General features: G+C 41.9%; 1 protein-coding gene across 1 annotated transcript in view; it reads right to left on the bottom strand.

Annotated features, from left to right (window-relative positions):
• The window catches only part of LRP5 (LDL receptor related protein 5), a 160,801-nt gene that overhangs the window by 110,142 nt on the left and 23,038 nt on the right, over positions 1 to 27,621 (bottom strand). Inside the window, exons 2-3 of the mRNA XM_040608497.1 lie at positions 16,104 to 16,500; positions 235 to 432 (exon numbers count right to left, since the gene is read on the bottom strand). Of these exons, the coding sequence (XP_040464431.1) occupies positions 235 to 432; positions 16,104 to 16,500 (595 nt within the window). The remainder of the gene's footprint in view (positions 1 to 234; positions 433 to 16,103; positions 16,501 to 27,621) is intronic.

Genomic DNA, 27,621 nt, shown 5'->3' with positions numbered 1-27,621 from the left:
ACAGAATCTTAACAGTCCATAGTAAAATACCGATATAAATAGTCTTACTTTTAAAACCAGTTTTATAGGATCTGAGACTATTTTACTTTTTGCAAGGCTATTAACAATTGCATTTAAAAAAGAACAGTAAGTTTTGGCATTATTCTAGGTTACTGAGAAAAAATGCCTCAATTCAAAATGAATGCAGGAGGCAAGAAATAACACACACCATATTACTGACTAAAGGAAACTTACCTGAAGGAACCATCCAGATTTGCCCTATGAATGAAACTCAGTTTTGCATCAGCCCAGTAAAGTTTCTGCTCATCCAGATCTATCGTGAGTCCATTGGGCCAATAAATATCTGAATCGACAATTATTTTTCGCGTGCTGCTGTCCATTCCTGCCCGTTCTATTCTGGGAGTTTCACCCCAGTCAGTCCAATACATGTAGCTGAAAAAGGAAGCAGAGATGCACACAAATTAAATGACAATACATGCTGGTTAGCTTTAGGAACAGAAGGGACAGCAGCAATTCGCAAAGCCCATAAATGTATATACATAGAGTGGTGTATACACACAAATGTATATTCCCAAAACTTTACCATACTGATCAACATACTTATTAGCATAAATCAAACCACAGTTCCAAAGGGTGCAAAACAAGTCCTGCATGAGAGCATCTCCCACAAGCACCGCCTCTGTATAATGTATCACCATTCTCTTTCACCACCAGGCAGCACCTGATTGCCATATGCATTTACAACTGAGCATCACCCTCGTGTGAACAGTTATTTCAAGTTAATATCCTAAATCACATTCTGAAGCAACTCATGACCTACCCAACAAAGCTTCCTCTTGCAGTCTGTAAACAGAAAAGAATAAATGAAGTGCCCTGAAGTTTGTTTCTTCAATAAAGCAAGCATGAGTCAGTGCAGACCTAGAGTGACATCAGATTAAATATTTGGATGCTTTTCCCCCACTCCCATCCATGTCCTGGTTTCCTGGTCCCTCCACCTATGGGCAACTTAAACAGCCTGAACAGACACATTAACAGCACTTACCAGTTGGAAAGGACCAGATCAAAACGTGTCAAATCGCACAACATCTGCATAAAAAGCTGAGACTGTACAGTTAGGAGAGAAATTGTCTGATCAGAAGAGGCCAGTCAGTTCCCAGCTGGTAAATGCTACCTAGCGTAATACATCCAGGTTGCAAATTTGGCACGCCAGGGGTGCAAACACCCCTTGCACAGCTACCTCAGGCCAGTCAGAGAAAGGATGTTGCCTTCCCAAGGCCAATACAGCCATTCCTGGCATGGGCAGTGTCAGGAAGCCTTTGACCTGAGTGAGCCCTCCAAACAAAACGAGGTGTCTGTGCACTGGACTCTCACCGCTCCAGGTTCATCATGCTATATTAGATCAACAGCAGTGCTGGATGGGCACCAGCTGAGTAAATGCTGAGCTACCCCTAACTTAAGTCCTGCTACCACTGGAGCTCCAGCAAAGCATGGTAGAGAGGCATCTATTCTGTCTTGCAGAGCCCTTGCTTAGCCGGACTCTTCATAACCTGGATGATCTCAGACCCTCAGGTCCCCTGAACACGACAGCACTGGCTGTGCAACCACGCCAGGAACCACAAAAGAAGTAAACAAACGTGCACCGTGAACACGCACGGAGGGAAAAAGCTTAACGGTTTATTTTACGAAGGAGAATGCTGTCTACTTTAGGAACAAAGCAGGGACTACGTTTGTAATTGCCATCATGTTCCTAAGCAGGATGTTCTCCCCTCTGCCACAGAAGATGCTCCCGTACAGTTACTGCCAGCACGTCCATCGCAACTCACTTAGGCTGAAAACGCTCTGACCTCCATGTGCATACCGCACCTGATTCAGCCGCACCTCCAGTTCCAGCGCGGTCACAGCATCTATTTGGACCATTCTGATCACACTGTTCATATCCCACTGATACATATATATGTGTGTCTATCAATATAGACAAATAGACAGATGGAAATGAATCACTTTTATCACAATACACATACACTTCAGTGCAGGAGGGTAAAGCAAGGAGTTTTCTAGTTGAAATGGTAAAGATTCCATGCAGATGAGTCCTCAGGCTCCTGAGACAGCTCAACCTCAGAGAGGCTGCAGCAGACTCATGTCTCCAGATGCCTTCCCCAAAAGGTCTCAGCTCCAGCAGCCAGGACAGACTGACTGCTCCTGAATAAGCAGCAGCAGTAGCTGAGCTGCCCCAGTTCACAGGACAACCTATGAATGTAAATTGCTTCTAATTTTGGTTTTCCTTAACAAGTCAGGCTGTAATTTGTGGCAGCTCAAACTGTGTGGGGAAGCAGCTATTGACAAACAACGGAAGCCAGAGAAAATCAGACATAAAAGAAACTGTCTACACAACCAGCTGGTGGATCAGACTGTGAAAATGATCAGGTCAAATACTCAGTTTTGGTCAGGTCAAATCACGTTTTCTGATCCGGCTTACCCGCACTAACCTGAAGCATTCAAACGATGCCTTGAGCCACCTCTACAGCAATGAAGATGGACAAAAGATGGACTGTTGAATTAAGAAAAACCTAAAAACCTGGCCATTAAAGGTGACTTTGGGCTGTATACACATATATATATATGGCTGACAGTCCCACACTTAATCATATATATATATATACTGAGCTATATAAATACAGGTTAAAAAAGAGCTTAGACCAAAATCTGAAATCCCACAACAGTTATTTAAAAGCAAAAACAAAGGAGACAAAACTAACTACAACCAATTAAACCTTAAAAGCAGGTTAACATGAAAAGGATGAAAAAATATCCCCAAAATTACCCTTGAGCAAAATTCCTCTCCTCAAGCCTCCCATTAAAATTGCAGCCTGCCCTGAAGCTCAAAGCATTCAGATGAAGAAAAGGGGGGGGGGGGAGAGAAGTCTGTAAGCCAAGGGCCCCTCACGGCTTTTCTATGCTGTTAAAGGAGCTTCAGCTCAAGAGCCTCTCCCCTCAAAAAAAAACTGTTGCCTAATTTCATCCGTGATGTGTGTTTCTCCTTGGCCACACAGAGACTGCTGAACAAAAGGAGTACTTTCAACTACACACATTAATTTGCCACAGGAAAATGATATCCTGACATTTTCACTCTTTAACAGGTACCAACCTCAGTCCCCATCAATGCCTGTATCGTTCAAAGGTCTAAGGCTACACAGTATTAGCAACGTAACCGTACCGCAGAGGACGGCTAGCAGGATGAAGGTGCATTTAGACAACATGTAGAATGATCTGAACGCAGACAGAGCTCTTTCAAAGCACTTCTCTCCCAGCTGGACTTTTAAATGCAACATATAAAAGACTATTATTACCCTGTCACCACCTCACCCTGATTGTAGGCATCTCTGCAATGCCGTATCATAAAGCTGATCTTCCTGGTGAACTTTTCAGAATATATCACAACTCTGCAGTAATCAAGCACCTACTGAAATAATGGTTTCGTTCCCTCCATGTGCCACAAAGCACCCCCATGGTCCATCATAGGAAAGCATGCCAGGCAACGGAAAGGCAAAAGCAATTCTTGTCTCCATTTAACCTCCTCCCCTTTTCCAACAGGTTTCTACCCTTTTGGCAGGCAGCAGGTGCTGAATTGCCATGAATTACACAAAATCTGCTCTGGTTTGGGGATCTCTTAACACATCAAGAGGCTGGGAGTTTGGGTATCACTGTAGGAGATCAGCTGTTTCTGCAGCAGGACTGGGAGCCTCTGGTCTAGGTGAGCCTATTTAAAACCATGCTGCTGCCAAACTGAGCAGTTCCGCCCCTACTCCTGCTGCTGATAGAGCACCCTACAAGAAAACAAAACAAAACAAAAACAAACAAACAAAAAAAACCCAAAAAACCACCAACAAACCAACCAAAACTTTCAGTTATCTTAGCAAATGACCAGTCTGACCAATGGTCCCATAGCAGTGGTGCTTCAGCAGAAGGGACAATAAAGGCAGCAGCCACACAGCTGAAGTCACCTAGGAAACTTCCCCCGAGAAAAGGGCATTGCTCTCCAACTGCCCCCTACATAAGTCACTTAGAAATTAGGGCCTTGGACTCTACAATTAGCTAGGACACTTCTCCTCATCCCTCTTTCTCCAACTGTTAACATCTAGGCTGGTTTGATATATTTTTCGTTCGACACGAGGCACAACACAGCATTGGCCATCAGACTCTAACAGGCCACAAAATGCCATCGTTTAAATGCAAGCCGGTCTGGGATTTTCAAGAACGCACAAAGTGTAAGCTTTCCTTTTTTTAACTTTTTGATTTTATTTATTTATTTATTTTGAGTGACAAAGCTAGTACAACCCAAATTAAATACAAACTGCATCCTGGCTGAGACACCTACACTGAGATTCAGCTGAAATCAGGATTTTTTTGGCCGAGTTATAAATCCTAGAGGAAAAAAATTAATAAAAATGCACAATTATTATGGAGTGACACAAGCTTAGCTAAAGCAGCACTGCAAACCGAACTGGCACAGTAACACCACAAGAGAAACCTTTCAGGGGAAGCAGCTTCCTTGATGTGATTAGTCATCAAGAGAAAGGCAAAGAGTTCATACCTACCCTTGAAATAATGTTTACAAAAATGCCTTTTGTCAGAACTACAGCAAGCTGCTTGCATTAGCCAGGTTCATAAGAGAAAGCGCCATATAGGAAAAGCAGCGGAGAAATTAAGTATTTTAGTTATGTCCAGTAGTAGCCATTATGTCTTACACTTCACATATTTTCCAAATGCCCTCAGGACACAGGGTCAGTTCTTACACAAACAGCAGATATTTTTGGCTGGGGCTTTTTGGGCAGGGGGAGAAAATGGCAAAAAGCTCAAAGTAGTTTCTTAGAGAAAAAAATCAGTCTTCACACCTTAACAGTTTATATGTCAGGAAGTTATTTAAATCAACCTGATTTAAATTCACTTTAATTAATAGACTTTAAACCTGTCAAGATTACCTAGTTCAAGAATGTGGAGTGGTAACTGACACATTATTTCTGAATAAAAAAAAAAGGAAAAAAAAAGGAAAAAAAAAGAAAAAAAAAGGGCCTTTTTAAAAAAAAAACAAACAAACAAAACCACACATGCTCAGTAGTCCACATTTCTTACTGACCTCAACAAAAACCAAGCGCTGGCAAACAGTCTAGGCATCACCAATGTTTCTGGGACAGCTGACAGTTCGGGATTGATTTTTTTTTTTTTTTGCTTGTTTTTCAAATAGAATCTTTTTCGCTGGCGTTCAGTACATTAGCAACCCCTATCATTTTCATGTCACTATTAAAAATGTGGCTAATTAAAAATGTGGCTGTTTAGCCCAGATAATGTTTCAGGGAAAATTCAGTAGACTATGCAAAGAATCTCAATCCAGTACTGCCTGTGCTATTACACCTGTGCTCTTTTGGAAGCCTGTTGAAAAGATACACAACGAACACTAATGAGGATCCTAATGCACCTATTTAGGTAGTTTCTTGTTTGGTTGATTTTGCTGGGGGTGGTGTTTTTAACTGTAATGGTTTTAAATAGCCCTGAGCCAGGGCATACAGTAACAACCGTAAGGAGCTAAAAATATCAAAACAAGTATCTGGTATCTTGGTACACATTAGATTGATCACATATTTAGGACCAAGATTTGGCATGCCAGGAATTTTGTACCCCACCTGTTTGCAACAGGTCAATAAAAGTGTAAAAGTACTAAAGCTATAAATGAAAATGAAAATGTCAATTCCTAATGAGCTAATAAACAAAACAAGCAACGACAAAAAAAATCCCTGCCAAGCAACTATCACAAATTGATACTCTTCAAAAACCTAATCAAACAGCACTAGAGAAAAACTGAACAAAAAGCAGCCCTGGGAAAAACTCTTGGGTTACTTTATTCAGTTCTTCAGAGATGCTTAAGCATCTTCTTTCTTACTGGGTTTTAACCTTTAACTCCAGACTTTCAAAGCAAAAAAGAAGGGGGAGCAAGGGAGAGAAGTGATTAACATCTAATAATAATTTTGCAACAATTGCACTAATTCTGTCCCTAAACTGAATTGCACTTTACTACACCAAAGAAACCAGCAGGAAAAAAGCAGAGCAAAAGCCAAAGCTTCATCAGGGAGAAGATGCAAACGTATACTACTTTGTCAACACACAACCACTAACAGTCCACACAGTCCATCATCCAGTAGCTAAAGTACAGAGCTCAACAGTTTGTGAAATTCACTTACTACTGTTAGTAAGCACAGCAGCTGCTGGCTTCGCTACCAAGCTTTCCAGCCAGGAGGCAATTAAACAAATGCACTTCAACTGCAGTCAGAAACTCACTGTGCTTATCGCATGTACTTAATTACCACATTGAATCAGGCCTTAAATGATGCTTCAGCATTATCAGAAGAACGAGACTGAAAGCCACCTTGCAAAAATAAACACATTTTCAAGTTGGTAAACTGCACCACAACAGTCTTTTTTTTTTTTTTCTTCTTTTCTCCCACCCCTTGCTTAACTCATTTTAAAATTCCAGGTGCAGGAGCAAAAACAGGATGAAGGCCATATTTCCCCTCAGTTTTAAAGCCGCAGGTCATTTCTTATTTCCTGGCGCTTCATCTCTCTTGTCATCATTTTTGCAAAGATTAGAAATCACGTCCGTGCCCTCAAAGAGCAGCCGCTCAGCCATCTGAGCTGGAAGGTATCACGGACGGAATAAAATGTGGACAACACTGCCCAAATGCTTTTTCCACCTCCTGAAATGCAGTACGGTTGCCAACCCTTACATAACGCGCTTACACAAAAGGGGCCAGTTGTACAGATGATGTAAATCAGCACAAACTTCTCCAATTTCAACAATGTTCTTGAACTTTTACAAGCCCAGGGCACAAAACAGGAGTTTACAGGAAATTGCTATGAAGTTTAGATTCCAGCACATTTAAGACTTATTTCCCCCATCCCACCTCTAAAGTTACAAAAACACAACTGCGAAATTAAATAGCACCGATCGTTTACAGAAGGGAAAAGAATGGCTATCTTGCATATCATTAAGCTGCAAATTACCTACTCAAATTACCTCTTTTGTTAATTTTTCAAGCACTGAAACCACAAGACCTGGTTGTTCTTGACAAAAAACTTTACATCAAACCCAAAGATATGCCACAGCAGGTAACCATCACAACCAATCACACCTAGTTCAAAGACATGTATTTAAAGCAAAGCCAACAAAACCACCCAGAACTACCCTTCTCCACTACCGTTTTCCTACAATATCTTTTATTCTGACAGGTTTATTGTTTTAAACTGTATACATTACATATAGGTCTGGTATACTATTTAGGAACTGAAAGCAAAGAGGAAAAACGTAACTGCCTGTCAACTGATGGATGCTCAAATATTATTGCAGTGAAATGCTTGCAACGAAAGAGCACCTTGCTCACCCATATGGGAAGAAGACAACCGAGTGATTTCTCCAAGGTAAACAAGCAGGCATTCAATGCAGCTTCACTAGCCCGTGGTAAAGCCAGGTTACGTGATACCGTGAAGCTGAAGAATCCTCGGAGAGAGGGATTCGAGAAGATTTCCAAACACACGAAGCTACAGAAGGAGGACAGCAGTAAGGAGATAGCCGCAACACTACTCAAGGGGTTAGGAAGAGAATTTTCAACTTGGAATGCAGTATTACCGCAAATACCTCCGATCTGTTGAGAGAAAGAAACTGCGCTGGTAGGATGGGGCGGGAGGAAGAGTTGCACATGCTCTTTCCCTCTAAAAGAATTTCCAGCATATTTGTTTGCAAAATCTCTACAGAAACAACCATAAGACGACAAAATGAGCCCTTGCAACTGCTCCTCATGGTCACTAGATAAGGTACAAAAGACAACACAACATTAAGTTTTTCTTCTCAGACACTTCTGAGAAGAGATGAAGAAATACTATATATATCAAGAAATTATTTTTGTGTTGAAAGCCCCCCACAAGCAACTCAGGATGATATACCACCTCTCTAGGGTGGTCAGGGAAGTCGCAGAAAATGAGGTAGGGAAAGTACCTCATGTGGTCTTTTTCTCTATTTCAGCGTGCCGATGCAGTTTGAGAAAACAGTACACTCAAACGCCAGCCACTGCTTTGTCAAGGCATGCAATCTCAGCGTTTCATTTTCTCGCTTATCACCTTAAACACAATTTAACAAACAAATCCTTTCAAGCACACATTCCACAGGCTATGTGTGAAAAATCCTGACTTCAGCTTATAGTTATGTACAGTTCACTTTGGGTTTTTATGAAAAAATTAGAAATGTGTTTTGAGTTAAACCAAAGTCACCCATTCATGACAAACAGACTGGTGCCAGTCCAACCAGACCAACACGATGCATATGCCATGATATCCACACTGCCTCTGTGTAGTGGTAAACTGCATCCATCAAGTGCTCTAATGAAAGAGAATCTCAACTTCCACCACCAGTTTGGCCCCTGAGCCAAAGCTACAAGACCAAAGCCACATTCCTGACTTCACCTGAGAAACAAATGCAACCCACGCTGGCACTGAGACAGCCAAAGCCGTCCTGCTGTTCCTTCTGTTCCCTTAAGACACGGTGTAGAAATTAAAAACATAAGAATTACCATGATTCCCAAACTACTTTGGGGGACTAAACGTGTAGAGGGCAAAAAAGCCTGTCTCTGGGACTCAGGGTATGAGTCAGAACTTGCAACACAAAAAGAGCTAACAGGGCAGTGGGTTCAACTGGGTTATTAAGGAAGTCTACACATTTCCACCTCTTCCCCATGTGATTTCAGATGGGAGGGAGTAAATCACTTTTTTCTGCCATCTCTGAACAGGCAGCTCTGCACTCAAACGAAGCAAATGCTCTTTAAATAATTTGTGCCCTGTAGTCATGTCTATGAGCTGGAAAAGGGAGAAATAAGCAAAAGAGACCAATGAAACATTTATGGAAAGGCTGTCACCATCAAGGGCATCCATCTCAAAACTGAAGTAAGTAATGCTGCCCACAAGAACTTCAAGTTTCTCATGCATGAGACTATTTGCAGCTATTTGGCCACATATCAACAGCTTTCCAGCTCCCAGAAACCACAGCCATACCAAGATACTGGATATGACTTACAAGACATTTTTATGTTTGAGTACTTTTCTTACATTCTAAGAAAAGAACTGTGCTACTCGTATATTCATTCTCATTCCAGTGTTTCAAACAATTAACCAAAAGCTTCAAAATAATTATATACTTGAAATTAATTACTAAATAGAGACACAGAGGATATAAAGTAATTGTTACCTTTCAAGGCAGCAATAATCATGTTTCACACAGAACCGGGGCATCTTCTGCATTTTAACTAAGTAGCCATGAGTGACTAAGAGTTGCTAAAAAGCATAATCTTTACCCATACTGTGTGTGGTGTTTTTCTTCTCTGGTATTTGCAACAGTTAAGTTTTTATTCAATATTCCCCTTCCTCTCAACTATTCCAGAGGAGATAAGATCAGATGATACACTCTTAAAAACATTTCACCATTCATAGTCCTTTATATCAGACTATTCAAAGCCTCACTCTGCTGCAGCTCATACCGACCAGGCTGCAGCATACAGTCCCCACGACCTCCACACGGAAAGCCAACACGCTTAACCTTAATGTTACACATTAAGTAACCTTATGTACACAACAGGCTGTTGGGTGGGACCGAGGTCCTGGTGAATCAGCAGTGAACACGACAGCAGCTTTATTTAAGTGCTGCTATAAGCACAGCTGTGAGATGCTATAGGTCTGGTTCAGGGGGTTGCTGTGACACTGAGGACGCACTGGATTAACAACTAGGCACGTCTGAAGCTTTGAATTTTAAACTCTGAACTGAGAGCTTTCTAGTCTTGATAGCTGTCCCTTCTAAATACATTTTTTAATATCTCACTTGCCACATTTAGTCATCCCATCTTTTCCTTCCTTCAGTGCCAAATACACCTTAGGTCAATGACAGTCTTTGCTTGCAGATTTTGGCTCACTTGCTATAAGCAACCAGAAGCGACGGTTAGGCAGGGCTATGGCACGTATTTTCTGCAGAACCCAGTTAGATTTGTTTTAACCTCTAAAGGCCATTCTGCAGAATGCTAAAACTGCTGATTAAAAAAATCAAGTACAAAGGGTAAAGCTATTAATTGATGTTTTCCAATTTGCATCTTATATCCTTCCCCCAAAGCCCCGCTGTTCCAAAAGGGGAAGACTGCTCCACAAAAGTCTGGTCCTGCACTAAGTCTTCTGGCACTGCCGCTGCCCAACAGACACACACCACCTCACAAAAGACATTTTAAGAACTAAAATGAGGGAAGAAATGCAGAAAGAGGTTTGCAGCTTCCCTTCAGCCAGTCAAACCAATCCAAAGGTCTTCACTTTTCTCCTCCATGAACATCCTTCCTCCAGATCCCACCTGAGTCAGCACGCCAGCTCAGGTATGGCCAGTTCAACCACCCCAGCGACTACACCAAGTGAAGACTGCTGCTATATACATACAAAACACCTCACAAGACACCATGGTTTTCTAGGAGGCGATATTTTATTTTTCTTTAAAATAACCGTTTCACAGATGTCTGATGCAGCTCTTCATGCTTCAGCAAACAGGGTGGGCAGAAACTTCTCAAGCGGTACTGTCTGCTGAATAAGCCAAGGTGCAGAACACACAGCGCAGACTGGAACAGTAACCTTGCTCCAGAAGATATCACAGCAGCTATCACACAACTAGGAACAAATTCAAGATTTATATTAACCGCAGTAGATGTTTCTAATACAATGTAGGCTTTAAGAACGTGAACTTCATTAAGCACTTAGTGCTGAAAATCAGATATAAGGATTATGGATACGCTACAGCTTCTCAGAAGCGGAGCCCTGTGTTACAAGTTGGAAGGTAGCAAGCCTTGAGAACTAGTGAGCCTAGATTTAATGACCCTTGCCAACACACATTCTAGGCTGTTCAGATCTAAAACCCTGCCTACAGGACTGAGAATTTATTCATTTGTTTTGGCTATGCACTCACACATTCTTTTGAAAATTTATTTTCAGGAAACTGCAGTTTGCTTGCCTCAACAAATGATAAGGACTTGTTTCTGAAATGCATTCCTGCTTCTTCACACAATGTTCATGATATTTAGGTTCTTTTCAGTGCATAGCACAGAATTTAAACTATGCCTTTAGTTGGGCATGAGTAAAATCTTTCATACGCTAACTTAAGTTTTGTTAGAAGCTGCTGTCCTGAAAATACAGAAACACTTACGCAAAAGCTGCAAACTCAGACTCACTAAAACACCAACACTACTGAATCTCGCATCAGCGGTCCACCTAGCAAGAACATGCACAAATGCTAATGTTCTCCAAAACAGTGCCAAGAATTTCAGTCTAATGTCTTTCATGAAATAAACTCAGCTTCACATAACCTACACCAGGTCTGGGATCCGGATGTTTGAAGCAAAGTGACAGTGAAATTGCTGAAAAATGTTTTGTACTCTCCTCTGTCTGTTTAGTTTACCTGCAATTTCAGGGAAGCAGAATAGTTGGTTTACCACTTAATCTGCTTCCTTTGTTGCCTAGAATATATAGCGGATCCAGCAAGAAAGCTTTAAGGTATATGGGAAAGAATGCCATGGCACATATTAAGCAGCTGCCTGTTAATTATGATGCTGCCTTAGAGCATCAGAAAATCTGTGCGATTAATGACTTTCACTAGCCCTGGGAAGAATAGAGACCCACAGATGATCTCCAACAGTCTCTCACATCTTGCCTTAAAAGAAAGAAATTTTAGAAATGCTCTGAACAAATGTTGGGGAGATGACAAGGGCATCTCTCTTTCAAGTTATAACCTTCAGACAAGTATTGCCTTTAAAGAAGGTAGGTTGAGGTGGAAATGATGAAGTTCTCTAAAAATGCCATTATGACAAAAACATCCCATTTACTATTCTGCACGCTCGCCAAAACGTGTCCCCCCAAAAAAACCCTCATACTTTTGAATGTCAGCTGGAAATCACAGAAAAACGGGCTTCGAAAGGATTCTCTAGAAGTCAACTAGCCCATCTCCCGCACCCTAAGGTTTGGTCATAATGCCTGTGACGTTCCTGAGAGATGATCGCTGTAGATTCAATATGTCCCCCTCTATTATCTTCAACTAGTCTATGCCTTGAAGAATCACATTCAAAATGGAATAAAACAACAGACTGGGCATAACATCGCACTGTGAACACCGCAACATGGAATCCTCCATCCATCTCTGCAGAACAGCCTTACTAAAGCCAAGAGAAAGCGTCACAAATCTGCACAAGGACACGTTATTTTGTCAACAGAAGGAAACTGGGACTTGTTTGACATAGAGCATTCCTGACAAGCCACGTTTGAGTACTACTAGTATTAGATAGGCATTTACAAACTGTTTAGTTGTCCCATTTTTCTTCTGGAGACTGAAGTTGACTGGCCTATACCTAATGAAGTTTTCTGCCTTATTTTCTAAGCTTCTCCCCACTTCTCTAGAAGAAACTGCTAAAAGGGCAAAGTCACATCTATGGAACGTGGCTTCTGACTGAAAGCAAATGTCTAGCAACTTAAAAGACTGCATCAACCAGTTCTAAAAATCCTAGTCTAAATTTAATCACATTTCATGATCCATAAAAAAAACACCCCCACAAACTTACTCAAGTTTAATTAACCTGATTTTAGCACAAATTCTTACTGTCAGTTGTAGCAACTGCATTAGCCAACAGCCCACAAAAACTTATTAACAAAAAAGACAAATGAAAAGGTACTAGAAAGTTCTTTTTTCCCACGTCATCTACCTTCCTTCCCCAGAAAACACCAGTAAACAAGGAACAACAGATTCTAGAGGTGCTCAAACCCTGAGCCTGCTGTGCCTAAAGCAAGTATCATGATCACTACTTCACAGATGCACCCACGAAACATTGCAGAACTACCACATGAAATGAAGTGGTTGTAAAGGCAAAAATTGATTCTGAATGTTTTATCCCACAAATATGCATAATGTATGATTTTCTGGTTTATTAAGTTTACTACATTAGCCAGTTATATGGGCAAACCTGCCTTTAATTCAATAGGACCCTTCTGCAATACTGGACTTTGTCACTTTTACGCAGAAGAGCAGCTCTGTGGAGGCTGATTTTAATATGCCATAGTGGGAATGAATTGGTTAATTATAAAGGACACGTGTTATCTTCATAATGCACTTTCACAGACCATTTATTTCTGTTGCTTTGTTGCATTGGATTAATACACAAATCAAACAGGCTAAGCATTAGAAATGTCTGCCACAAGTTAAAACCGATTGCAGTGTTTCACATAAAGCTGCTGCTCCCACTGGAAGCAAACTCAACTGTAGCCTGAACTGATGTTCAGGACAGCAGCACTGGCAACCCAAGGAACTGATCTGCGCAAAAGTCAGGACAACTGTCATTCTCTCCTCATCTCAAGCAATTGTGTTGATCAATACCAGAAAGTCTCAAGGTGACCAGCTCACACGCAGACACCTACATTTTTGGCAAATACATCTTGTTCCTTGTATTTGCCCGTTCCACAGTAACTGTTCCTACTTGCACACTTTCCCTGGAGGACTAAATGCAAGATATTTATAAGCAGAGAAGTCCTCCAAGAAAGAAAGAATAGGCTACCACAGACGTACAGAAAGGCAAACCCAAGGGAGGATACCCAGCATACACCAGAAGGGTGCCTTCTGTTGTTATGCTTACTGGATTTTGTGTATATTTAAGAAATGGTACACATCTGTTCTGCACAGAGCATTGCTGCAAAGAACTGCCTCTCACAGTCAAGCAAAACAAACGATTCCTGCATCCCGTCTCCTTCCAAACACAAACAAGGATTAGATCTGCAGAAACACAACTTCACCATCACCACTGATGATTTTGAAAAAGCTCTCCTTTTGACCTGAACCAACAATAATTTCTCACCCAGTTGTTCTAATCAACTAATTATTTTCATTAAAAATAATAATTTCACAATTCCTGTAGTGCAGAAGCGATATACTACCAGAAATCCCCAGTTAACCCCTTTATTTTTGCAGAACAGGAGAGTCAAAAAGCACACACATAATACGGCATGAAATGTATCGCCACAACCAATATTTAAGCTACCATAAAGAAACCAGTCTAAAGGAAAGGAACTGCATCCACTTCGAGATACCACCTTGGCCCTCCTGATATTCCATGGAAAGTGCCATTCCACACTCCGATCTACCACATTATAAAATACTCAATTAAACATCATATTCCCTCTCTAAATTATACTAATGAACTCTAGATCTACAGTTAATCTTCCACATTAATGAATTCTGCATAGATTACTTGCTGTCAGGATACACACAGGATTCCTGCTAATTTATTTAAAATCATTCCAAACAGCAATTTGCTATGAGAAGAACGCCTTTCACCTAAAGGCATCTGTAGTGAAGCCAGGATTAAATGGACACCGTCCCCTCTGGAAAAGTCCTCTGGTCCAAAAAGTCACTCCACTTTCCCTTTTACTGAAGACAACTATACCTTTCCACCAGTTAGTGGTGGATACAGGCAGCTCCAGCATTTGACATGTCAGAAAACCTAAGGATTTCATTTCTTTGGGTACACACAGTTTCACAGTAAGAATAACTGTAATGAAAAGGGAGACAACAAAACCCAAGACAGACAAGTGACGCACAATACAACTGTTCATTACCCACGGATCGATGCCCAGCCACTTCCCAAGCAGCGATCGGCCAGCCCTGGCCAATCCCCACCCCCCCACCCCCCCACCCCCCAACTTTATCTATGGAGCATGATGTTCTACGGTACGGAATATCCCTTTGGCTAGTTCGGGTCAGCTAGGAGTCCTGGCTGTGTCCCCTGCCCGCTCCTTGTGCGCCTCCTCACTGGCAGAGCGTGAGAAACCGAAAAGTCCTTGACTCAGGGTAAGCACGACTTAGCAACAACTAAAACATCAGTGTGTTCACAACATTATTCTCGTACTAAATCCAAAACACAGCGCTGTACCGGCTACTAGGAAAAAAATTAACTCTATCCCAGCTGAAACCAGGACACTCCTTTATGTATTAACCGTAAATGTACCCATCATTCTTCGCATTCATCTGGGAAGCCTTACGCAGGAACCACTGCAAAAACAACCCAACGAAGCTCCAGTCTGTAGCATGGCAGTTGCTGACACGGCAATCTGAAGTTGCTCTCTGTTGCTTGGTTTCAATTTTCACTTCTCACACACCTGAAGAAGGTGGTTTCTCAAGAGACTGTCCACCTCCCGGTGCAGGTTAAACCGCAAACTACTTTATATTTGCGATTTATCCTAAGCCCTTGCATTAACTCAGCAACCATTTGCAAAAGAGGCTGGACTCAGTGAAAATGTGACCTGATGACAGATTTTTCTTATTGATAAGAAACCTACATGCACATCCTGTACAGAAGAGGAAGATAAAGTGATCCCTGCGAAAGCATTGTGAAAACAGCAGCTTTCAAGAGCACTAGAAGTGACACATCCAGCCTGTTCCCCTACTGCTTCCTAACCTGGCCACCTTACAGCATTCAGAGCCCCGGTTTCACCTGGATTCTTTTGCTTGCTGGCACAGACATGATTATTCAACATCACCACTTTAAAAATACCCTGATTTTGTTTACCACAGCATAGCAAGTGGGAATTCCTGTTTTGACTCATGCAGATTTACACACCTTGCTGTCTAGATCCATTAAATAGACATCACATATCAAATGAAAATTAACTTACCAGACAAGATAACTGAGAGAATAACAATATAAAAGGCTTGGAAAATTAATTACTTTTCAGAAGTGCAATGGAATAAGTTAAGCAATCATACGGGTTGAATATTTGGCTTGGCACCTAAGAACAGCTGTATTTTTCTTTTTGGCTCTAAGTCTGGGCTGTCATTTCTTGCCACGAAATATTTAAGCTCAAACATATGTTCAGCTACGGATCTCGAGAAAAATACCTTGGGAAAATGTAAACCGAAACAAAAGGCTATGTTTCTTTTTCAGAACTAAAAACCTCAACATAAATCACCACTGTATCCATTTAAGCATTTAAGTCAAATTAATATTTACCCATGAGCAGGATCCAAAGCTATTGCCCTGGGCTGATCAAGGTCTTGCCAGAAGAGGACTTTTCTAGATGTTCCATTGAGATTAGCTACTTCTATCCTATTGGTTTCTGAATCCGTCCAGTAAAGTTTTTTCCCAATCCAATCACATGCCAGGCCATCCGGGGAAACCAGACCAGAAATGATGACATTCTGCACCACATTCCCAGTTTGGTTAATGTAAGTTTGCTTGATGGCTTCTTCACTCACATCTGTCCAGAAAACGATGCCTTGCGAATACTGGAAGTCAACCGCAGCAGCATCCTCTAAACCACTGACCACCACAGTGGACTCCAGCTTCGTGCCTCCAGCATCCACCAGTCGAACATCCCGCCGGTTGGCAAAAAGCAGAAAGGGAGATGCTACAGAAGGAAAAAATGAAAACATGTTAGTATTATTGGCATCTACAGATGTAAAAGCGCTGCACATGAACATAGCAGAGGAGGATCTCTTTACCCACATCAGCGGGGCAGGCAGCACAGCAGAAGGAACGTAGAAGTTTCACACGAGAGAAAAACGCACACTACCCAAAACCCTCTTCCTTCCACATGTCAGATGAAGGAGTAAAAGCCAGAGGGAAGAGCAGGCTCAATTCTGTATCTATGGCATATGGATAGCATCTTCAACAGTTAAAGAGTCCAAACCGAGGCCCTTCCTTCAACAGTACCTTCTGTCAATCTGGGTTTAGAACAAATTACACCTTCATGGCTTAAAACCTTGGTTCACCAGCTGAAGTAGTAACAACACACAGACAGCAAGTTCTGATGCTTTTTAGTAGCAGGCTGGAAGCTAACAGTGCTAGAGACAACACCCTGAAATGCTCCTACCCAGAGCCCTCCCAGACAGCAAAAACCATGACAGAGGTTCTGAACTACTGTCTTCTCCCCTGCACCACCACCACGAAACTCAAGAAAGAGCTTGAAGGGGGATGATGACGTGTGTCGTGGAAGTTCGTGGGGACTACTGTTAGCTGGAACAGGCAGCCAGAGCCAAAGCAGAAAGGTTCTTGCTGTTTGAAGCTCTAAGGGGGTGGTGGAAGCTGGAGTCCTAGTGCTGAATGACTGGGAATAGGCTTCCAAAGGGGAGCTAACTTATGATTGATGCAAAAGGGATGGAAAGCTCTAAAGACAAGTCAAAATGACGGCCGTAGAGATAGCCCAGCAGTACCTGCACGAGTTCTCGAGCTCTTGTGTGCAAGGTTCAGTTGGACATTGACATGACCTTGGTGGATGGTACTGGCATTCAGACAGAAAGGAGATGGGAGACAGACTCACAGAAGGCAAGGAAATTAACCTCGTTGCGTTGGATCTGACAGTAAGACATACAGAAACAGCAGTAACACCGGCAGAGATCTTAGCAAGGACAAGATGACTTTTCTGTCACACCACATCTCACCTGCCATTATACTCAGAGAGATAAATCTGTGCTTGCAATTGAGACTGTCCCTCCACGCTCTGAGAGGGAGAGAAAGGTGTGAAGGTCTGAGCCCTACAACTTGTCCTTCAGCTCCCCACATAGAATATTACAAAACCCTAGCAGGGGGAGATTGTAAAAATCCTCCGAAGGACCCACCATGGCGGGAGGAGGCATGATCCGGTCAGAGACAAAGCAAAGCCATGATTCGACCCAACTGCTTCTTCCAGAAAATAATATTAAGTAGACATAGTGCAGAACCTTCCTTCCCAACCATACCAGCCAGCCTGATGGCCAAATTAACCACTTCATTTCTCTTCTGAAATTGCAGGCTTGCTTCTTCATCCAGCGGTAAGCAAGAAAAACAGTTATCGGCAGAGATGGCTGGGAAGGCAGCGGCCAAGTACAATGATGCCACCATACTGTCCACAGCTGTGAACGTCACTGGCAGCTAAGGAGAATGCCAGTATTTCAGGAAAAGCCACTAGATGCTGGAAGTGATGGAGGTCCCTCAGCTTTTCCCCTGATTGCCAAAGTCTGGTAGAGATCTTATGTTATCAAACGAACAGCTATTACCATTTCCCCCTACTGTCTGTCACCTCGAGCCCCTGTATCCCCACCACTCCTCCCCCCAGCTCTAACTCTAGCGGCAGCTGCCAGAGTTCTACCCCAACCTTATGACCGACACCTAGCTTCATATACAGTCTCTTCTCTTGCTGCTGCTGCTTCCAATGCACGCTCAGCAGAGGTCTAAACACTCGCCACTAAACTCAAAGAACAACACACAGAACAGAGCAGCATGTTATTTCATCTTCTGTTGCCTCAAGCCGGTGATATATACACCTTCAGTTCTGAATTCATCTTGCTGTATACAAAATATGAGAGCTAGCTCTTGATAGTGTCTTTCCAACTCAATTCCTCCTGCACTTTTAAAAGACAACAGTTGACACAAGGTCCAAGTTGCAGCCCTGCCACACGCTGGTGTCTTGCTCACGAACTCTGGCTCCAGCTACACGCTCACTGCAGTGTCTGCCACTGCACGGGACAAAGCGAAGCACTCCTCTGGCAACAGCTTACATGTTGTAAGGACCTCAGCTACAATCTACAACTGGGCTTCAGCTGAGCTTAAAAACACGCACACAAACTCCGTGTTTTTATCATTACTCTGCATAGCCCGCCCGCCCCAAGTCAGGAAAGAGATGGCTTGATTTTTCTTTATGGAGGAAGTCTATGCTGATGAAAGTAATAAAGACAATTTAAATCAGCTGGTGGTTTTAGTGAGTATCTCAGACAGCAAAGGCACAGACAATTGTTATCATGAATGTTTCACTGAAAATGTAGTATCTTTGTTTTCTGCAATATTTAATTCAAGAAAGTTTATACAGCTTGAAGAGAATTATTTATTAATAAATGATGTCTCAGTATCACTCCTATCTCATTTCCTAACTTGCCAAGTCCTCCTCTCTGTCATCTTTAAAAACACTTGAAATGGAATCACAAAAGCCTGACAGGTTAGTTATTGAAAACAGAAGAAAAAATGTCTAGAATGCAAAGTGCTTGTTTTCTTCTCTGCAACTCATTGGTTCCCCATAACCATGTCTATTTTAAGTGGCACTGTACCAAACCATCTGAGCACTTGGAAAGTTTGATGTTAGCGGGCTCTGATTAAGTCACAAGTTCATTGGGGCAGAGAGCTGCTCGAGTTAGACACACTGCCTCACAAAACCAGCCCCAGGTCCAGGCAAAGATCAAAGCTCTAAAATGTCTACTTACAAATTTTTTAAAAATATTGTCCCAAAAATGTGTTTTGAGCAATATGAATAGATGGATTTTCATCTAGACATTTCCATGCTAAGGCCATTATTAATACTACTACAAAGAAAAAAGGAACCTGAAATATCAAGTCCGATCAACAGCAGAGTGGCTCAACAGCTTCTTAACTAAAGATCAGACATGAACAATGTCTAATCCAATCAGTATCAATATTATCCCAGCTCCCCATCCCTTTCAAGAGATTTCTTCCCCACTGATGCACACAGTAGGGCAACAGCATACAGATAACACATTAACCACTCTGTTCTCTGTCACTTCTGTGCTTCAGAGTTGTCCTGATTGAAGTGCAGCCGCATTGTGTTGGCTACGAACACCCAGCGGGGAAATCACACTGCCCTACTTGCGATTATGTTAAAATGATACTGCGTTTATACACTGATGTAAACTGATTGATTACTGAAAATGGCCAGAGTTTATCCCTTTTGAGAACAAATGAGTATTCCATTTTCTTTGGATAAAATAAAGAGGTAAGGCAGAACTCTGAAAACCACATTCACTTCTCTGCTCCTCCACACCAGCCTATTTCATTCAGTCAAATTTTATAAAAAATGGTTGCACAGCCCTTTTAGAGCATTACTGGTATGAGAAACAAAACCCCCCCAAAAAAACCCCAGTGATCAAAACAAGTAACTGGTTCTCAACACTGATTCTTGACTGGAATGCTGCTGATGAAACACACTGTCTCCCAACTTTAAAAATAACGCAAAAGTCAGAAGTGCAGCTAAATGCTTTGTTTCCATGGCCTTGCATTTATCACATCAGATCAGAATGTGATGGCTCTCCAGCAGGCAAAGCTAGCTCTGGTATCTCTGCAGCTTTGACTAAACACAACCTCCAAGATGTCCCAAGAAAAGGTCGCAGAACTTTTCACATTTCCCACTTTCCCAGTTAGTAAGCAGCAACCAAGAAACCAGATGTCTTTCCAGAAGGACAGACGCATGGCATTTAGTTTCACAGAATTACTAAACTCAACAGTTTAGCCATTCAAAAGACACAGTCACGCTCTGTGATTATAACCAATGGGTTTTTAAAGCTGTTAGAACGAGAAACAAAGAAAGCTCAAAAAGCAACAAAACAAATGGCACTGATCAAAACCTGATTTGCTGTGCCAGCAACAAACCATCCTAGAGACTCAAGATCATCCCACTGATGCACAGTGCAAGTTGATTTATTTTGACTCCCACGTGTATGTAGAATCAAGGGTTCATTTCCAAGAACACACAGACTAATCTCCTTTCCAATCATGCTGTCTTCTCAGTCCTGAACTGGGCTTGAAGGTCCAGAGAACATTCTTATCCTTAGTGCATTTAATTCTTTGCTGCACAGCGCCTGACAAGGCAAACTGGGAGGCAGCCAGTGACCAGCGGTTTCTGAGGAGAGGGCTGGGGGAGACCCGAAAAAACTAGTGACAACTTTGATTACCGTTGACTTTCAAATGAGCTTATCTGTTACACCACAAGAGGCAATATCCCTTGCTCGAGAAGTTATTCCATGGTTAGAAAGTAAGGAGACTCTCAAAGGAACACTTAGCATTATGCTCTGTTTCGATCAGCAATGCCCCGGACAACTGTGAATTGCTTGAAAAGGGGAACACCAGCTTCTATTTTTAAAAGAGAAAAGAATAAACAGCAACAGGATGAATGTGGAGGACAAACTGTTTATATCCAGTCTATTACCACCCAATTGAAAGGACGACATTTCAGCGTAGTTACAAAAAAAAAAAAAAAAAAAAGTGCCATATTCTTCTTCAGTAAAATTAGAACAGTTCATATTTTTCCATAATAGGCAATATTTAAAACCTCTGTACATAGCTGGAGCTCACAGTTCTCTGACAAAGCAAAAAAAGAACCTGAAATCTCACAAATTATCAAATGAACTCTAAACAGGTAACAGCCTGAACTGTAGAGAGTTACAGAATTGCTGCAAGAAGTCTACGATCTCATTTGGATCATGCAGTACTTGACCAACAATACTTCATTCTAGAAAGCCGTATTATTGCTGTTGAAAAATCCACCAGTTTTCAGTGGCTTTTTGCTAACTGGAAAACACACTACCTACAGGAGGCTTATTGCACAACAGTGTGTGAACAGAACTTCTCATCAGCGTATGAACTGGAGAAAAGCAAACACTCCTGATCAAGCTGGTTAGGAATCAAGCATCGGCTCAGCTTCCAGCTTTGCTCTTGATCTCCTGAAGGCTCTTGGGCAAATCTTCTCTCCCTTGTCTGCATTTAATTACTGAATTTTCATTGTTATACTTACATCAGGAAAGCTGTCTTGTGCTGGAGGATTTGTACACTTTATATATAGTCATCAGCTAAATGAATGATAAACAGGATCAGTTTTAGCACATCTACCAGTTCCCTTACCACCATCTCTATCACATTCATAAGCCATACAAAAAAGCATTTTTTTTAAATGCACTGAAGCTTAGGTTCCTCTGCACTTCACCACACATAAAACATCCACCTCTGTTGAAAACATGAGCTCTATAAAGTATGGCACATCTACTGCCATCTGCCCAGCCGTAAGCACCTTCCAACAGAACAGGCCAGTGTGTTGCTTCTGAATCCAGCCATTAACTTTCATTTCTTGTTTTAATTGTACCAATCCCATCTACAGCACTTCAATTTTATGAAGTGTTTCATGGACATCCATTAGCCCCAGCAAAGTGACATGGGACAAACAACTAAAAATTGCACTATATGATCTTTGTTATTAGTTTCAGTAACAGTTCTGAAAACCACTTTGACAAGGCTCAATTCATTTAGATATTAAGACTAAGATGGTCGTGAAATATAGTCAACAGAGCATTTGTCATCAGTTGCTGGTTAGCTGCAAAGCTGCAACAGTTCTAAGACAAGCTGAGCAAGTGGGTTTTAAAAAGTTATATTTATACTACTGCTTCATACTTGTTGACATGCCTACATTTTGTATCCTTCCCCTTAAGGCCGAAATAAAAAGACACAAGAATACTGGGGCACGTGCATGATTCCTTCTCTTGGAAGCACCAGAAGTGCAGAACACACACAAATCCTATGTATAGCACAGGAGAAAAGCCTTACTGAACAATTCTTAAACCAGTTAACTAGGCTAAAGGTCATGGAAAGGTTTAACTGTGCTTTTAAGAAAAGCGACCAAGGATTTTGGGAGCCTAGTACGCCATATAAAATGAAGATCTCATTTTAATAAGCATACAAGCTAAAATAGCCATCCAAAATTACAGTATGTGCAACAACTTACATTTTAAATATTATTTCAATCCTTAACAGGACAAATGCATAGGGGACTTCTGTGGTTAGGCCATCTGTACTGCTGGACTGAGAGAACAGCATATAATTCTTGCTGCAGTCAATGTCCCAAACCGCAAAAACATTCATTACCAAGGAACAAAAACAACTCCCCCAGCCCCTGCTGCAGGCGCACAAGATGGTAAAAAACAAACATGTCAAAACTTCTGCACCCAAAGACTTACAGTCTTACGGAAACTCTAAGACAGGACAGGGAGTAAGCACCAGCCTCCTACACTTCAATTAGCTGCTATGCAGAAACAAGACCATCTAGGTAGGGTCCTAGCAGCCATAAATTCACCAGAGAAGCCCGTTCTACAGCACAAAGTGATCCCTCTCATCCAGCTCTAACCCTTTTGGAGCATAAGAAGACTTAGACCTTTGATGTGTAGCATAAGGCTCCTTCCAAACATTTAGGGAAGGCAGTTATTCCACATGCTGTCACCCTTCTGGGCGTCATCCCCATTTTTCATGGCTTAGCTCAAGGGGAGGGAGACAGCAGCTGGTGGCAGCAGGAAGCTCACGTGCCAGAACACACAGGCACTACCGGAGCCATAAAAACACAAGAAAGAAGGTAAAAAGGAGAGAAATTCAGGTACGGACGAGAAAGGAAGGTAATCAAGAGTTTAGCCAAACCTATCTCCTAAAATCAAGCAAAACTGAAAAAAAAAGAAAAAAACAGCCTGACACCTTGCTAGGCAAGAAGGGAATATAGCATGTACAAATCCCACAGACACTTAAGTTTATTTTACTCTGCCAATGCAACTGTTACATATTCAGCAGGGAAAAAAAAAATGCTTCTTTCTTAAATACTCTAAGCTTGGCATTCCGGACCTTGGTCCTTTTTACTGGCAGCCGCTGCTGCTGCAGAGAATCTGAAATCACCAACTTCAAAGACAGATAAATGTTGATCTTCCTGTACTAACTGCACATACTCAACCCGAGTTTAAACTTGCCAGGTACAGTCCTCCAAAGAATAGAGTGCTATTGCTTTCATCCTGAAAACATGTTATTGTAGATAAGGTGAATTCCCAGTGTAATTACTGAATTGTAGAATATTCCTGCTGCAACACAGAGGTAGGTGGTAGCAGTTTGTAGAGCACAGGACTGAAAAAATCAGGCTCCTTGGTTTCACTCCCACATATAGCCCCTTAGTGACCTTGAGCAGGTGCTTCAGCCCAATGATTTGTAAAAATCATTCCACTCACTACAAACGTACCCTTCCTTCTGCTGTTAATTATCTCAAAGGGCTGTCGTGAAGCCTAGTCATGCTTGAGCAAGGCACTTGAAGATCTTCCAGCAGAAGGCTCCACGATGCACTCAACTTTTCCTGACACAGCTAAGGCTTCTCTCTGCGAATCTGGGAGTGAGCGTGGGTCAGTGAGCTGTGAAGGAACGGCTACTCAGGGATGGTTGGTTTATTCTGCTACCTTAAAAGGAAAATATACTGCTTCCCCAAATTCCATCCCATTCCTCTAACCTTCCAGCTAGACAGTAACCTCCCTCTCCAAACCATGAAAGAAAGCGTTCTGGTTACCAAGCGAGAAGGATTCATTTCCATTTTATCAAATCCATTTTATCACATCACATCATACCAATTTTCTCATATTTTAGGTAGAATCCAGGTCTGAAATTCAACAGAAGACAGAAATGTTATTTTACACCACTAAGAATATCCCACATTTATACACATTGTGTGCAACAGATGTCAATTTTTGTAAATTTTACTCCTTACCAGACTATATATTAAATTGCTTACACAGTCACACCAGGCATAAACCAGTGCAAAGCAATGCAATCCACACTAGCATCCAATATTATGAAATACATTTGGTGCCAGTTTTCTTTATATGAGCTAAGTATTATCTTGAGCATCACTGCTGAATAATAGAAGACGGCCAGGATCTCGGTGATTTATTTGCCATCAGGCTACAGTGAAAGGAAGGCTGTTTACCCATCAATGTACCTACAAGAGCTGACATGGCTTTAACCACAAATACTGGGGGTTGGGAGTGGGGTTAATGTAAATACATTATATAAGTTTAAATGACATCTGGTTTACCAGCGGCAAGCTGGAAAGGCTCCATAGAAAAGTATATTAAAAAAAATCTTAAATGGGCTTAGAAAATATCTAGGAGAGGAGCTGGGAAGGCAGTGAGATACAGAAGAGTAAAACAACAGTCCAACCTGTAAACGCTGTTAAGAGAGGCTGAAGAGCATAGATTCCCAGCCAGAAATTAGATCAGGTCAGGCTTTGTGGTTTCCTCGATACAGAAGAGAATACAGAGATGATGCAGAGAGAAATGTGCTCTGGAGGTAGTGGAGCACGCTACAAAAGCTGCAGAATTGCTTGTAACAGGTGATTTTTAATAGCAGCTGGATAGCTATTCCCCAAGTATGCCTTTTGTACAATTAGCTCCTGCCTCGGCAAGAGTTTCACCTGCATGTCTTGAAATCGAAGACAAAAAACCCCAAACAGCTCAGTGGCCTGAACTCCTCCCATACCGTTTCACTGAAAATCTTGATTACAAGGGTGTGGGGTTGCTTGTGTTTATGTTTGGTTTTACACAAAACAGTTTTACAGACTGTGCCAGTAACACAATACATCACTGTTTCTGTTGCCCTCCTGAAGCAGATGAATTTAGTAGCTTTATCAAATACTAACATTAAAATATTGCTAGATAAACTTCTAGCTACCTTTTATTTTATTTTTTTAAATAAACAAGCAGTAAGCTTTTTGAAGATCTTGTGATATTTTCTAGATTGTGTAGGGCTCCCCTCCAATAATGACAGGGTTTCAGGAAGACAGGAGATTTACTTCAGACTGTTGGTTTTGTTTGGCAGCCTACGGTTTTTAAATCGTAACGTTAGCAGTAACAACAAAATATAGCACTGATTATATACCATTTCATCTTCACTGGACTGCATTTGTTCATTTCCCTTGGTCATGAGATGCCAAAGCGTCTCTTTTAAAGAGCATGCTCTGAAGAAGTCCAGCAAAGGTGCTTTATACAAATTATGACATTTAGGATTTGTTCAGATTGTCTGGGATGGCAATAAAACGTCTTAAAACTCTCCAACAGCCCGCTGTGAACTCACTCATTATTGTTTTGTCCTGCTTCTAGCTACATTACCTACTTCAAGCAAAAATCTTCACATACCAGAAAAGCCAAGTTAATGGACTCAGTGTGCATAATGTAGTGTACCTCCATCTCTGCAGAAGCTGGAAGCAAGCTACGTGTGTTCAAGATCCCTTTTCTACAGACACATTATTTTAAAGGAGGGTTCGTCAAACTTTTCTGTCTTTTCCCACAGACCACCCATTAAGCACACCACATGAACTCCCCTCCTGGTGCACCAGGCTACGGCTCTCTCAGACTGTCCTTAATACCCCTGTAGCAAATACTGGAATTGGTTCCATGGAACAGCATATTTCATCTTCTTTTAACACAGTTTAGCAGCTGGAAAGGAGGACAGCCAAGTCCATGCAAGCAGCCAACACTACACGGACCACCAAGCAGCACACAGAACGTATTTAGAGAGCCGCTGAAAAACTAAACAAACCCCAGAATATTAGCCATGATTTGGGGACACGTACTTAAAGTTGCCGAGATACTCATTAGATAAGATTTGCAAGCACTTTAACCATTCTATTTAGAAGAGAACACAGATTCACTAGAGCATAAAGTAATTTTCATCTGGTCTGTTTTGTTAGAGGAAATTTCTAAACATTATTGCAAAACTAGCTCTTGGCAATCCCTCCCTGTGCAATGCGCAACTGGTGCTCAGCCAAACAGTTGTGAGGACTGCAGCCTCATGCGATCCTGACTCGCTGATGCTAAACAGATAATATCTCTGCAGTCTGAACCCCCACCTCTTCCTGACCTCGAGTTCCCACCCCAGCATTTTACAGAGGTTAAAATATACATGGGATTTTCCCCAAAGCAGGAGTATACAGTTCACAACGCTTTGCTTATTCTTCTGAGGATTCTGCTGCAATTTGCTACTCAAGAACCACAACGCACACGACAGCTTAAACACAAGTCTACCGTCCGTTGGGGATTAGGGCATTTTGGCTCCAGAGAGACACCAACAACAAGCTTTGAAAAGGAGCACTTTGAAAAGTGCTGTTGAGCTGCGCATCCTCCAGTCTTAAATTGACTTCTGAGTTCAGTGCCAGGTGGAGATCAGAACCTGCACTGAGCTTCCACCAGACTTCAGTGATGATAGCCAAAGCCCCCAAGGTCCACTGAAAATCCCAGTCCAAGTGTAGACAGTAACCTCACAAGGCAGGTGAAAACCTTCCTACTCTTTAAGAACAACTGGGCAGAGCAATAGGAGGAACTGGATAGCAGTGGGTGACCCACCGACCAGCACCACAGCCAGCCTTCAGATCTCATCTACATTAAATTAAGAACGGTGTGACACAAGGAAAGCTGTCACAAGCCTCATGCAATGTGCAAACTCTTCCAGATCCATCACAGACCACCCTCCCCAGCCATACAAAGCTATGGTCTTCACACTGCTGTCCGTAAGACTGAAAGATGTTGTAAGCACTTACAATTTGCAACCCTGTATCCAAAAAACTAATTGGACAGGCAATCTTTAATGACAAATTACTTGTGCTAAGGGAAAAGGAGTATTGTTTTATAGTCTCTCTCACGAAAAAGCCGGCAGCAACCCCACCTCGGTTCAGAAGTCTCTGAGGACCACATCCTGAGGCAAGTCACCACGAAGATATCGTACAAATACAGCTGCTTATGGCAGGCACATTAAGGTCAAAGGCAGGTCCGTCCACGGCCCTTTTCTGAGAATGCACTGGCATCACCACTGCAGCGCTACTCACAGTGTCTGCTAAATAAATACTCCGACTTGTGTTACCCATAGCTGTTCAGATACTAAACAAAAATACTTTACTTCTCTCCTCAGCCTGTTGCACATCTTGGCT

This window comes from Falco naumanni, chromosome 10 (genome assembly GCF_017639655.2).
Source record: "Falco naumanni isolate bFalNau1 chromosome 10, bFalNau1.pat, whole genome shotgun sequence".
In the NCBI taxonomy this organism is placed as follows: Eukaryota; Metazoa; Chordata; class Aves; order Falconiformes; family Falconidae; genus Falco; species Falco naumanni.
Note: the sequence above shows the minus strand (reverse complement) of the source record. Positions and strands in the feature narration are given on the sequence as shown.